The 12,006-nt window shown below is 36.4% G+C and overlaps 1 protein-coding gene across 3 annotated transcripts in view; it reads right to left on the reverse strand.

Annotated features, from left to right (window-relative positions):
* Window positions 1-12,006, reverse strand: part of tln2a (talin 2a) — an 87,451-nt gene that overhangs the window by 29,172 nt on the left and 46,273 nt on the right. For all 3 annotated transcript variants that reach the window (XR_010795722.1, XM_066647213.1, XM_066647214.1), the window contains 14 exons: window positions 11,801-11,914; window positions 11,325-11,438; window positions 10,248-10,382; window positions 9,601-9,729; window positions 8,821-8,923; window positions 8,317-8,525; window positions 6,846-6,965; window positions 5,448-5,645; window positions 4,674-4,813; window positions 3,767-3,860; window positions 3,163-3,252; window positions 2,957-3,079; window positions 1,731-1,874; window positions 384-545 (listed from right to left, as the gene is read on the reverse strand). Coding sequence is in view for 2 of the 3 variants with exons in the window: in XM_066647213.1 (XP_066503310.1) it covers window positions 384-545; window positions 1,731-1,874; window positions 2,957-3,079; window positions 3,163-3,252; window positions 3,767-3,860; window positions 4,674-4,813; window positions 5,448-5,645; window positions 6,846-6,965; window positions 8,317-8,525; window positions 8,821-8,923; window positions 9,601-9,729; window positions 10,248-10,382; window positions 11,325-11,438; window positions 11,801-11,914 (1,875 nt within the window). In the remaining variant the exon portion in view is untranslated. The remainder of the gene's footprint in view (window positions 1-383; window positions 546-1,730; window positions 1,875-2,956; window positions 3,080-3,162; window positions 3,253-3,766; window positions 3,861-4,673; window positions 4,814-5,447; window positions 5,646-6,845; window positions 6,966-8,316; window positions 8,526-8,820; window positions 8,924-9,600; window positions 9,730-10,247; window positions 10,383-11,324; window positions 11,439-11,800; window positions 11,915-12,006) is intronic.

Raw genomic sequence — 12,006 nt, forward strand, 5'->3', positions numbered from 1 at the left:
TCAGAGCCCATAGAGTTTTCTTCTGAATACATAATCAAAATGGAAGCCTGAAAGGGTAAGATGGAAAAAAAACAACATTGAAATATATTATTTTATATATATATATATATATATATATATATATATATATATATATATAAATTATTTAAACTGATACTGACAAGATTAGATCTAAAATTATGTTTTTGTTTGGCATATACATGTCCTCTGGCTGGAAATGACAAACAAATGATGAAATATGGTAAGACACTGTTCTATATATATATATATATTAATTAGATTTTAATTTATACTTGCTGCATGCTTACATGATTTTTTGCAGTGAAGGACTAGGGCCTGGTGAACGCTGCTATAAAAGGTGTGTTTTTTAAAGGTGATCTTACTTTGATTGTTTTGACCAGGTTGGCTGTGGTATTGGCCACCTCTTTAGCTGACTGGACAAAATGACGCTTGGCGACAGGGTTTGCTGTCTTTGCGGAGGCAAGACGGCAGGCATTACACAAAGCTGAAGTGTGTTTGGCCACAATCGTTGCAGCAGAGAGCACCTACACTCCATCAAACAAACAAAAAACAAACATGTAGCATGAGCTCTTTCAGACAGATTTTGTGACAAAACTACACCAGGAACTGAGACTAGAGGTTTTGAACTCTTTCAGTATAACAAGGGGACTTAGTATGGAGTCATGGTTATCTGCTTATGTGAACAGACTAAAAATACAAAAAAGAGATATTGAAGAATATACATATAATATCCTATATATTGATTTGACTTAGGGCAGCACGGTGGCGCAAAAGTTATGCAATAGGTATGTGTTGCTGTCACACAGCTCCAGGGACCCCGGGTGTGTTCTCCCCATGTCTATGTGGGTTTCTCATGGGCCAAAAACACACGTTGGTAGGTGGATTGGCGACTCAACAGTGTCCATAGGCGTGTGTCACCCTGTGAGGGACTGGCACCCCCCCTGGGTTTTTTCCTACCTTGCCACTGCGACCCTGAACTGGATAAGCAGTTACAGACAATGAACGAACGAATGAATGAATGAATGAATGATTTCACTTGGATAAAACAAGAACATTTCTGCACATGAAAAGTATTCAGGGGTAGCCTCAATGGATCATTAAACTAACTACTCTCTGACAATTTCTAAAAGTGTCAGAAAATGTAACATTTTCTGTAGTATCATTCATTTGTTCCTTGTGATATTTAATAGCGAGGAATAGCGAGGAATTTTCACGATTGGACTTGTTGCACAGGTGGCATCATATCACGGTATCATGCTGGAGTTCCTGAGAGTGATCTATTTGTTCACAAATGTTTATAGAATGAGTCTGCATGCCTATGTGCTTGGTTTATATAAAGTATATTAAGTAAAAAAATTTAAAAGAAAACAATGGCAAATATTCATTCATTCATTGTCTGTAAGCGCTTATCCAGTTCAGGGTCGTGGTGGGTCCAGAGCCTACCTGGAATCACTGGGCGCAAGGTAGGAACACACTCTGGAGGGGGCGCCAATCCCTCACAGGGCAATGACAAATTTCTAATACGTATATATATATATATATATATATATATATATATATATATATATATATATATAAATTCATGAATTTTCTGTAACCACCAGAGTCTTCTGGGCATCAGTTCTTATTTAATTATCACTACAGACAGCAAGCCAACTTCATTGCTATTATTCACAGGGCATCGTTCCAATCACAGCTCAGACACTCACCTGAGAGGGACTGCTGCCTGGGTCAGTCAGGTTCTGACAGGCCATCTGTATTGCCTGATTTGCACGAGCAAACTGAATAGAATCCACTAACCCCTGATGACCTGCCTGGCTGCTAGGATTAGACACAGCAACTAGGTATGATGCCTATGAATAGAAGAATGAATATATACATTAACTAATAAAAAAAACACACAAAAATAAACACAAACCACATGGCCAGCATTCAAAAGAAGAATCAAGTGTTGGAGAGCCAATTGAGCTGGGAGTAATACAGTTACAGTGAAATAAACATGAAACAAAAAGAAATAAACAGAAAAGCACTAGTGGGTGTGCTTATATGCAAACCAAATTAAAATTCGTTATCAGACTTTTTGCAGTTATCTGAGTCATTGAATGGTGAAGTGAACAGCATACCCAGATTTTTAAGATCAGATTAAAACCAATATCATATTTCAATAAATCTAATGGAGAGTCCTGGTTCAGTTTTTCTTCAGATTATCTGTGACCTTACTCAGACATTTGCAAAATATGTTCAGATAAATATACAGTCCTGTGCAAAAGATTGCGCAACTTAGTTTTAAAAAGCTATCTGGGAAGTAAGACTTTATTTTCCTAAAAAAAGAAAAAAAAGAAAAGATTCATTTAAGCAGTGATATTCTGCATATATACTGGTTAATAAATACTTCATTATGTTAAAACAAATGTGCTGTTGATTTAACTATCTGGAAGCAAACTTTGTTCTTCACAACACATCTTTTACTGCATTTATGTTTTTGTATTTATTGTAATTATACATAATTTTATATACCACACCTATTGAGAAGATACACTCTTTTAAATAATAATAAAAACCTTAGGACTTAAGACTTAAATATTATGTTTCCTAGGATACAGTTTTTTTTAAAAATGTTAAAACTATAAGATAGTCTCCAATTATTACATATTTGTAGAAACTGGAGATCACGTCCTAAATATATATTTACCAATTCAAGTACAGTAAAGTATGTTCATAAGACAACTCTGTGAATAAGTTAAAGGGTTATGTCATACACTGAATTTTTTGGTAAGTTGCTAATCAATGGTAAAGGAGTAACACCTAGACTTGTAGAGTTTTCTCTTTATTAGATTATTAAAGTATTTGTAAACCTCTAGAAGTATCATATGATAATATATGATAAGCAATGATCTGCTGAGAAAAACATAGTGAGTGGGTTGTGGTCCCTCACCTGTCCTGCTGCCTCAGTCAGCCCACATAAAGCTTTACAGGCCACAGTCACACCCTCTCCAAAAGCTACATCATCTCCTGTTTTACAGTTATGGGAGATTCCAGCCATAGACTCACCAAGGACCTAAACAAATTACGAGAGAAGAAGTTAAATGCAGCATTATAAAAAATCCTTTAAAATGTGCTCAAAGAGTTGAGTTAACATACCTTAGAGTTCTCCATGACACTCTCGATGCAGTCAAAGTAGGAAAGATTGTTAATTGGCTCATTAGGGTTGTCCAGCAGCCCCCTCACAGCCTAGAAAATAAAGACCCAGAGCAGCAGAGAGCTGTGAGAAGAGCACTGAGCATTGCTCATTGGCTTTTATCAGCTGACTGCAGCTAGAGTAAGCTGTCCCATGGTCTGCAGCGCCCTCCACTCCCAGCATTGGAGGAGGAAGAAGAGTAACAGGACTTGGAGCCTATGCCCCAGACATTGCCAGAGTGGCTCCTCAGGCTTAGGCACACCTTCTTCAGCAGCTTTTTCTATGTTTTGCACAAGAGTAATAAGCATGATGGCTAATGCTGACAGTCCCACCTCTACCTCCCCGTGTGACTGCTGCAGGCCAGACCAGCACATGTTTGCACTTCAGCCACTAATGAATATAGTAGAAATTTTTCAGTCAGAGAGGGCTGGGTCCTGCTCAAATCAAGGTTTTACTGAGACTTTAACAATTAATTAGATAGCAAAGAACACCTTCATATTGTGATACTGAATTTAGTTATTAAACAAAAAAGACAAGCAAGAGAAACAATGAGCAAACATGAAGTACCTCCAGCTCTCTGAGTGCATTGTCGCACTCCTTCTGTCCCAAGCCTTGTTGTGTACATAGAGTGATTAACTGGTTGATGCTGTCAGATACAGACCTCGTGTAAAAAAAAGGAAGAGGAAGCAAAGTAAGATTGAGATAATAAAGGAGGAGACAGTGGGATGTTCACACACAAAAATAAATAAATAAATAAATAAATAAAAAACTTCAAATTGGTAACTGGGAGACTTCAAGAATTTATTTTCTAACAAAAAGAGCAAGTTGCAAAATCAGTTTTGCGCTTAAAAGGTGACAATTTTAATCCAAAAACACATTTATAAAATCCTAAGGATGCTTCCTCAAGGTTTGCAGCTCTCCAATCTGTTTGTGTGCTTAAAGCTTGTGTAATTTGTTTACAAAACCTCCTTGTTTGTAAATGGTAAATTTTAAAAATATATATTTTTAAAGTGTCTTGGCAAGGAAATGGCATCTGGTTTTTAGACAACAGAAAGAGCTCCAAACAGTGAAAAACACCAACTAAGATGAGGATATTGCTCTATTCCAGCAACACAGGTAGTAATATGGACTTATTTTTGCTGTTTCGGATTATTTATGGTGAAAACATCTCCAAATTCAGGAGATGACTAACTGCATAAACTAAATAACTCGAGTTACATGGGTTTCTGTGGTGATTCAAATAGTGAATAAAACTTAGAGACAAGTTAAACTTCAGCCATGTAGTTTTACACTTTTGAAACACTTCTACCTTTATTTCACAAGGGACAACATACATTGTATACAATCTTGCCAAACAGCTTGAATTAAACATAACCATATTTTGTGACTTCTCAAAGATAATATTAAATCTATCAATGTACTCTACAAATATTTCCAAGAAACTAGACTACTCACAATATATATACATACATACCGGGCAGCAGCTGCTAGTAGGCTCTTCGCATTTGCTGCACCAGAGTCCACAGATAGAGACTTTGCAGCCAGCAGGAGTTTACTGGATGCCAGGGAGATGTTCTTTAGATTTCCAATAACCTGTATTTGATCATCTTTTTGCTACAAATACAAAAAAATTTCTAAAAAAAAGTTACTCAAAATAAATAATAATAAATAAATAAAAAAAAAACCAATGATGACATTCAGAGATCTTCAACTGATTTTTGCAATATCTGACAGTTGGATATAAGTGACAGTTTTATTCACACCAGTGACTATCAGCGATTATAAAATTTAGGGATTAAAACTGCATTCAATGACAAAAAAAAAATAAAATACAAAAAAGCATAAGAACTACGAGATTGACTGAATCAACTGTACTGGTGGATCATATTTTTGGTAGAGTTTTCAATCAACTGAATTGTTCATGTGAAAGCTTGTTTATTACCACAGGCAAAATGCCTTCAAATATAATTTTTTCATAAAATTATAATTCATAAAATTATAACTTTTTTTTACTGGTATCACAAAGTACGCATTTTTTTTAATGGTGCACATGAGGACATTTAAAAGTATTAGTGTCTGTATCAATTTCGGAATATTGGAGAAAGAGAAAAAAAATCACTAGTTTCACCAACCTCAAAAAGAAGACTTATGTGAGAGAAATTCATAATTACATAACTGACCAACTTGTTCAAACAGGTGAGTGCAACATTTGAATCTAACAAATGACGTTTAATGACGACAAACTTGCCTCTGTGTGGCCAGCCATCTCAATCCCAGCATCCAGAAACTCGTCAAAGTCTCCACTGAACTTTCGGGAAGCAGTAGCGAGTTCACAGCTTGTTCCTCTAGAGGCATGTACTACATCACCTGCAGACTGATTTAAATCAGCCGCCATCTGATTGAAATCACTCTGAGCCTCCTGTAAGGATTTACTACAAGGAGGAAGCTGAGGGAAACACATTTGAGTAAGATTAAATAATAAATAGTTATTATCTGTATAATTCTGTACAATGCTTAGCATTTCAATAAATTAATGTAGGTGTTTTTGAATGTAATTTAGCAAGTCTGATTGAGGCAATTACACCCTTAACAAGTTCACAAGCACTTTACTCTTCTTATAAGGAGAAAATTCATATAATGTTCCTAATAATCAGATTTACATGATCCACTTCTACCCCACAATTAACTCACCACTATATTTCTAATTTCTTAGTATTTTTCTGTGTAGGTCAATCCCAGAAGAGAGGAAAAAAACTTGATTTAGTGTGAATTTTGTTTTTAAAGAAAGCATCAGGCTATTAATATTGCTATAAGGGCCTGTCAACAATTCAGAAAAATATTGTAATTTAAAGACTGCAGAGTTCCTGTGGTGAGAAGTATCTATGTTTATGTTTGTGTTGTGGGGAAAAAAATCAGACACTGAGCTTTCCATGAGAAATAAAAATATTTCTCCAGAAGCCAGAATCTGTAATCTTATGGAGGTGCAACAGTGCCCATGGCAGGGGTGACTCGCATATATGTGTGAAGGTACCATTGATATGGAGGTCTATATATTGGGATTTTATGCTACCATCAAGTTTACAAGATGATGTTCCCGGCTCATCCATGGTTATTTCTGTAAGACAGTGCCATCTGCCATCAATGTCATTCTGCATGTACTACAGTGTGGCTTTGTAGACCCCATTCGTTGGCAGAAGTTTTGTTTCAAGAAAGAATGGGTAAAACCTTTCTGCTAGCAATACTGCAACAAATAGTATCTTCAGATCCAAAATGATTAAAAAGTGTAATTAACATGAAAGTTAATGCAACAGACTGGTGGTGAACTTTTGTTTCTTCAAGTTTATTTTTGGAAATGGGGTTGTCACCATTTCACAGTTGTCATTGAAAGCATAGCTGAATATTTAATATATTAATTTTATCTGGTTCTGCTTTCACATATGTGCATATGTAGTAGAAAAGCAAAGAAACCAGAGAATCTGTAACTGTCTGCTGGAAAACCCAATAAATGGTTTAATAAAATCCAATAATGCATTTGATCTGATCTAAGAAATATGACTATGCTGCAGACATGACTTTTGAAGCCTGCAATGCTTGTTTTACTGCTGTGCAAGTACACATTTGCCTACATTTTTAATTCATAAATCACCTTTTCCACCAGCAGTTTCTTACTGGCCTCACTGATGCTCTTCAATGCCATATCAACATCCTTCTGCCCAGGGAGACAATCCACACATGCATTGAGGGACTGAGACACAGACTTTGCCACCTAAGTCACAAACATAGAAAGCAGGATCATTTCACTGGCCATAAGGAAAGCAAAGTCCAACTGGACTGCATTATAAAACATATAATTTCATAATGGAAGCATTTCAATCACTTTTCAACTTTACAAAGGTAAACACTGGTAAAAACACAGACTGACTGGCACCCCTATATTTGGGTGATATACATATTTTTAATATGCATGGCTTTAATTATTGACAAAAAACCAAACAATCATTTATGTTCAAAAACAGAATTTCATAAATACATTTTTTATTTCATTGAGACTAGAAGACAGCTTATAAAGGTCTATAAAACTTTGAATAAGTAACTAAAAATTATCATCAAGACCAAATATGTCATAATGGTATTATCAAGTAACTCATATTTTATCGGGCGGCACAGTGGCGCAGCAGTTAGTGTCGCAGTCACACAGCTCCAGGGGCCTGGAGGTTGTTTCTCGCTCTGGGTAAGTGTCTGTGAGGAGTTGGTGTGTTCTCCCCGTGTCCACGTGGGTTTCCTCGGGGTGCTCCGGTTTCCTCCCACAGTCCAAAAACACACGTTGGTAGGTGGATTGGCGACTCAAAATTGTCCGTAGGTGTGAGTGAATGTGTGTGTGTGTGTGTGTATGTGTTGCCCTGTGAAGGACTGGCGCCCCCTTCAGGGTGTATTCCCGCCTTGCGCCCAATGATTCCAGGTAGGCTCTTGACCCACCGCGACCCTGAACTGGATAAGGGTTACAGATAATGAATGAATGAATGAATGAATGATATTTTATCATCTAACACACAAAATATGAGTTAAGAATAATGTTCATCCAACAACACTTTCTTAATCGGATGTTAAGTCAAAACTTCTATTAAATGCATGTTCTTTTTCAGGAACAGAAAAATAAGGGGAAAAACTGGTAGAGAATGCCACCAAAGCCTCAACTCAAGTTGGTTACATTTCTTTGCTTCTCCTAATTCAAATAAATCCCACATTATTTTCAAAGGTATTGAGGTTTGGGTTCTTGGGCCAGTTCATTATCAGAACCCAGCAAATTGTTTTTGTCTATTTGCTTTTCCCATTATGTCAGGAGTTGCTTTTTCACAGCTGTTTTAGAGTGCAGTTTTTTGTGTACCTTCAACCTGTACCATTTATGTTTGTTAAACTCACAACAAACTATGTTTGTTGAACTTTTTCCTGTTTCCTCCCACTTATATTATATATTCTAATACTTGTAGTTGGTATGCAATCAGCATAGCATTAGCATGTCCATCTCAATGCTAGCATTCTTGAACTTCTCAAAGTCTTCGCTGACATTTCAGGAAGTACTGCAAATGGCAGCCATTTTGTAACTCAGCAGTACGTACCTGTGCTAGTCTTTGTTGACTCTCGGTATCACCAGGGGAAATCAAAGCCTCTTTGGCTTCTGAGATTAATATAACTGAGGCCTCCATGACCTCACAGGCTGAATCCAACATGGATGAAGCTGTGGCAGGGTCAGATGTCGTGGCAGCCACACCCCTCGCAGCCTGTGCCAGGGTTTTCAGAGCTTGAGCAGTCTCTCTAGCAGCAATACCTGAAGTTGCATACAAAAGTTTACACTTTATTTGGAATTAGAACCATACTGTCACTGTCCTTTTCCTGTACGCAGTAATGTATGAAACTTTCATGTGTTGACCAATAGAAATGCTATAAAATAACCAGAAAAAGAATCATTTCATTTTAAATGTCCATATGTTAGAAAAAAAGATTACTTTTCCTGTAAAGTTGCAAATTTTGGAGACTTGTTTATTTTTGACAGCTGACTGCTGTAAACTATTTCAATGGTCTCTGTATTAACTATTTGTAGGCTCTGACTTGAATGGTATTACCTGTGTAATGGTCATTGCCCTGAGCTGCACAGGTCAGCAACTGAGCCATTGAAGAACCCACAACTTTAGAGGTACTGCCAAGGTCCTGAGCGCATTTCTCTAACTAGAAGACAGATGAACGAACCAGCAAACAAACACACACACAGTTCAATGTTTTTTCATAAAAATCCAAATCCAAAATATAGGATATTATGTTAAATACAAATAAAAACACAAAGCAGCATTTTGATGAATCCACTTTGATTTGAACTTAAACAAATATAGTACAGAGACTATTACATTTTTCATGTATGCTACATCCTATTCATTGTTTTGTTTTTTTTAGAATATACCCAAAAAACTAAATAAAATAATCTGAAATTGACGACAGCAAAATGTTCCCAACAAATAAATATATAAATAAATGAGCGATTTATGAAACTAGAAACTTTGTAGTATGATCCAGTAACTTTTATAATAAGTGATGCAACTATGTTGACATTTGGTCCATAATAAGCAAGGATGAGTCTAGGCCCCATATGTTGTCAAAAGGCACCATCAAATTATCTTACAATTTAAATGCAATTTAATTTTTTAAACTTTCACAGTGTTTAGTAGATGGTCTTATCCATCAAAATATGACTTCAAAGATTTAAAGAATCTAGAGAAACCTCTGCTTGCAAAGGTTTTATATATATGACTACAAAGGCCATTTACAGTTGCACATAAAAATTTTTTTAGGAATAGGGTTTTGTATACAAGTTTTTTTTTTAAGTTCTGTTTCAGACAAGTATAACTGACTGATTCTCCAGGCAGAGGTTTGAGCTGCTGCTTGGCTGCTGCTATATTGGCATCCTGAAGCTCCTTCTTCAGAGTCTGTATGGCTGTGAGGGCAGAGTCCATCTCCATTGGACCACAAGCTTCATGTGCCTGGACAACAGTGGCAAAAAACAGGATCTTAAATACCTTACTGATTCAGTTATACCATATATTGCAACACACTGACATACCAATGGTAAAGAGTGAGTCATAAATATAATTCATACAAGGATCGTTAAAAGAACTGTAATTTTCTCCAATGATTATTTCTTCACGTTTTATATGAGCCATTTTTCTAACACCTAGAGACCTTGTTTTCTAATTTAACCAGTAAACATGGCTGCCCCATGTATGGTACCAGCTCTACAAGTTATAAATTGTTCATTCAGGATAACAAAGCAAGTTGATTTATCATCTCATGATAGTTGACCTATATAGAAAGAAATATAAATAGAATTAATATTTACTTATATATCATTTGCAATTTTTTCAGCAACTATGAGCGTTCATTTCTGGAGTAGTAGAGAACATGGACCCAAATGGCCACAATTGTTTATCGTACGTGGAACATTTTGAAACTCATTACACATGTGTGTGTCTGGAAGGGGAACCTGAAGGAGAACAGGTACCTTTTGGGCAGCAGTACGGAGTTCTGCTAGGCCAGTAGCCAGGTTCTTAGCACACTGACCCAGCTGCATGGCTGCAGCCTGATTTGTCACGGTTGGGACTGAGGACTTTGCTGAGGCCACCATCTTACTGCCAGGCTAAAAGGGAGAGAACAAAAAATAAAAAGTATATAATATTTGATTTAGAAAATGAGTCTCACTTACATTCACATAATAATTGTATTTGCCTGATTTTCTGTGAAATTATTAATCATTAACAATTCCTAGCCTCAAATCATTCATAATATATACTTTCACTTCAGTGGATCAGATTTAGACAGAAGCTCGTCAGTGGCTGCACAGTTTGTGTTGATCGACCTCCTTTATCAGTGGTCAATGGATGCTGCCCACAGGACGCTGCTGGCTGGACATTTTCAGTTGATGGACAGACCCAAGTCCAGCAGTGACACTGAGGGGTTTAAAAATTCCAGCAGCACTGATGTGTCTGATCCACCCATACCAGCATGACACACACACTACATTGCTCATCAGTGTGACTGCAGCGCTGAGAATGACCCATTACCCAAATCATACAGGGTGAAAGTGTCAAAGTATGCAGAGCAACAGATGGACTACATTCTGTATATGAACTATAAAGTTCTCCTGTAAGGTCAGTGGAGCTGAGAGAATGGACGATGAGTGTCATCATGTTACGGCTGATCATTGTATAAAAAAATATATATTTATTTAGGTTTATGTATGAAGGTCAAAATGGGCCATTTATCACAATTTCACAGTTGTAGAACTGAATGACATAAAGGTGTTTACAGAAACACAACTAATTTATATAGTTTGGTTTCCACATATGTGAAGCTATATAAAAGTAAATTAAAGAAATGTATTAATGCACTGGACAAAAAACTCAGTTTTAAATCTGAGCTAAAATAAAAAATCAGTTTACTTGATCACCTGAATAATTGGAACATTCCTAAAATCTGATAATGACTGAATTATTGTAATGCTTTACAGACATCACCGTTTTTGGTTTTCAAGTTTCAAGTGAAATGTGTCATATATAATACTGAGAAACATTATTTTCACCTGCAGGAAATTCTGACTGGCGATGATGAGAGCAAGCTGAGCACTGCCATCTTCAGGTTGGCACTGACTGCCCCTCACCCCTTGCACCAGCTGAGGAATATGGTCAGCTACAGTCTAAAACACATGTAAAGCACATGGATGTGCATTTTAGTGAACAGTATATTTTTGCTATAAATTATTATGAATATCATACTGTCAGAAAAAGCTTATCACAATTCCAGGGCTTCTTATACAACACTTAACAAAAACATGCACAATGCTTAATCTTTATCATTATTATATGATTTAAACAATAAAATATGTTTTTAATAAGACTGATAAGAACAAATAAAACAGCTGGAAAACTCCTTTATGGAACTTACATTTACTCAAGAATTTTTGTCTCTTCTTTCCACAAGTGTTAAAAACTACAAGCACTCTTGAAATAATGTAAAGTGGTGGTGTACTATAATACACAGATAAACACACACACACACCTTGCAGCTCAGGACCAGTTGTTGGTGGGCAGCAGTGTTCTTGTTGGATGCAGCTGCATTCTGGGATGCAGCGATGGTCTGAGTGGCAGCAGCAGCAGCTTGTTTAGCTGCATTCTAAAGGGAGACAATGCACTTTTTGTATATTTTTCTTAATAACTTGATATATTGCAGGACCTTAAACACCTAAAGTAATTTTGAAAGTTTAC

Source organism: Hoplias malabaricus, chromosome 16 (assembly GCF_029633855.1).
Source record: "Hoplias malabaricus isolate fHopMal1 chromosome 16, fHopMal1.hap1, whole genome shotgun sequence".
Classification (NCBI taxonomy): domain Eukaryota; kingdom Metazoa; phylum Chordata; class Actinopteri; order Characiformes; family Erythrinidae; genus Hoplias; species Hoplias malabaricus.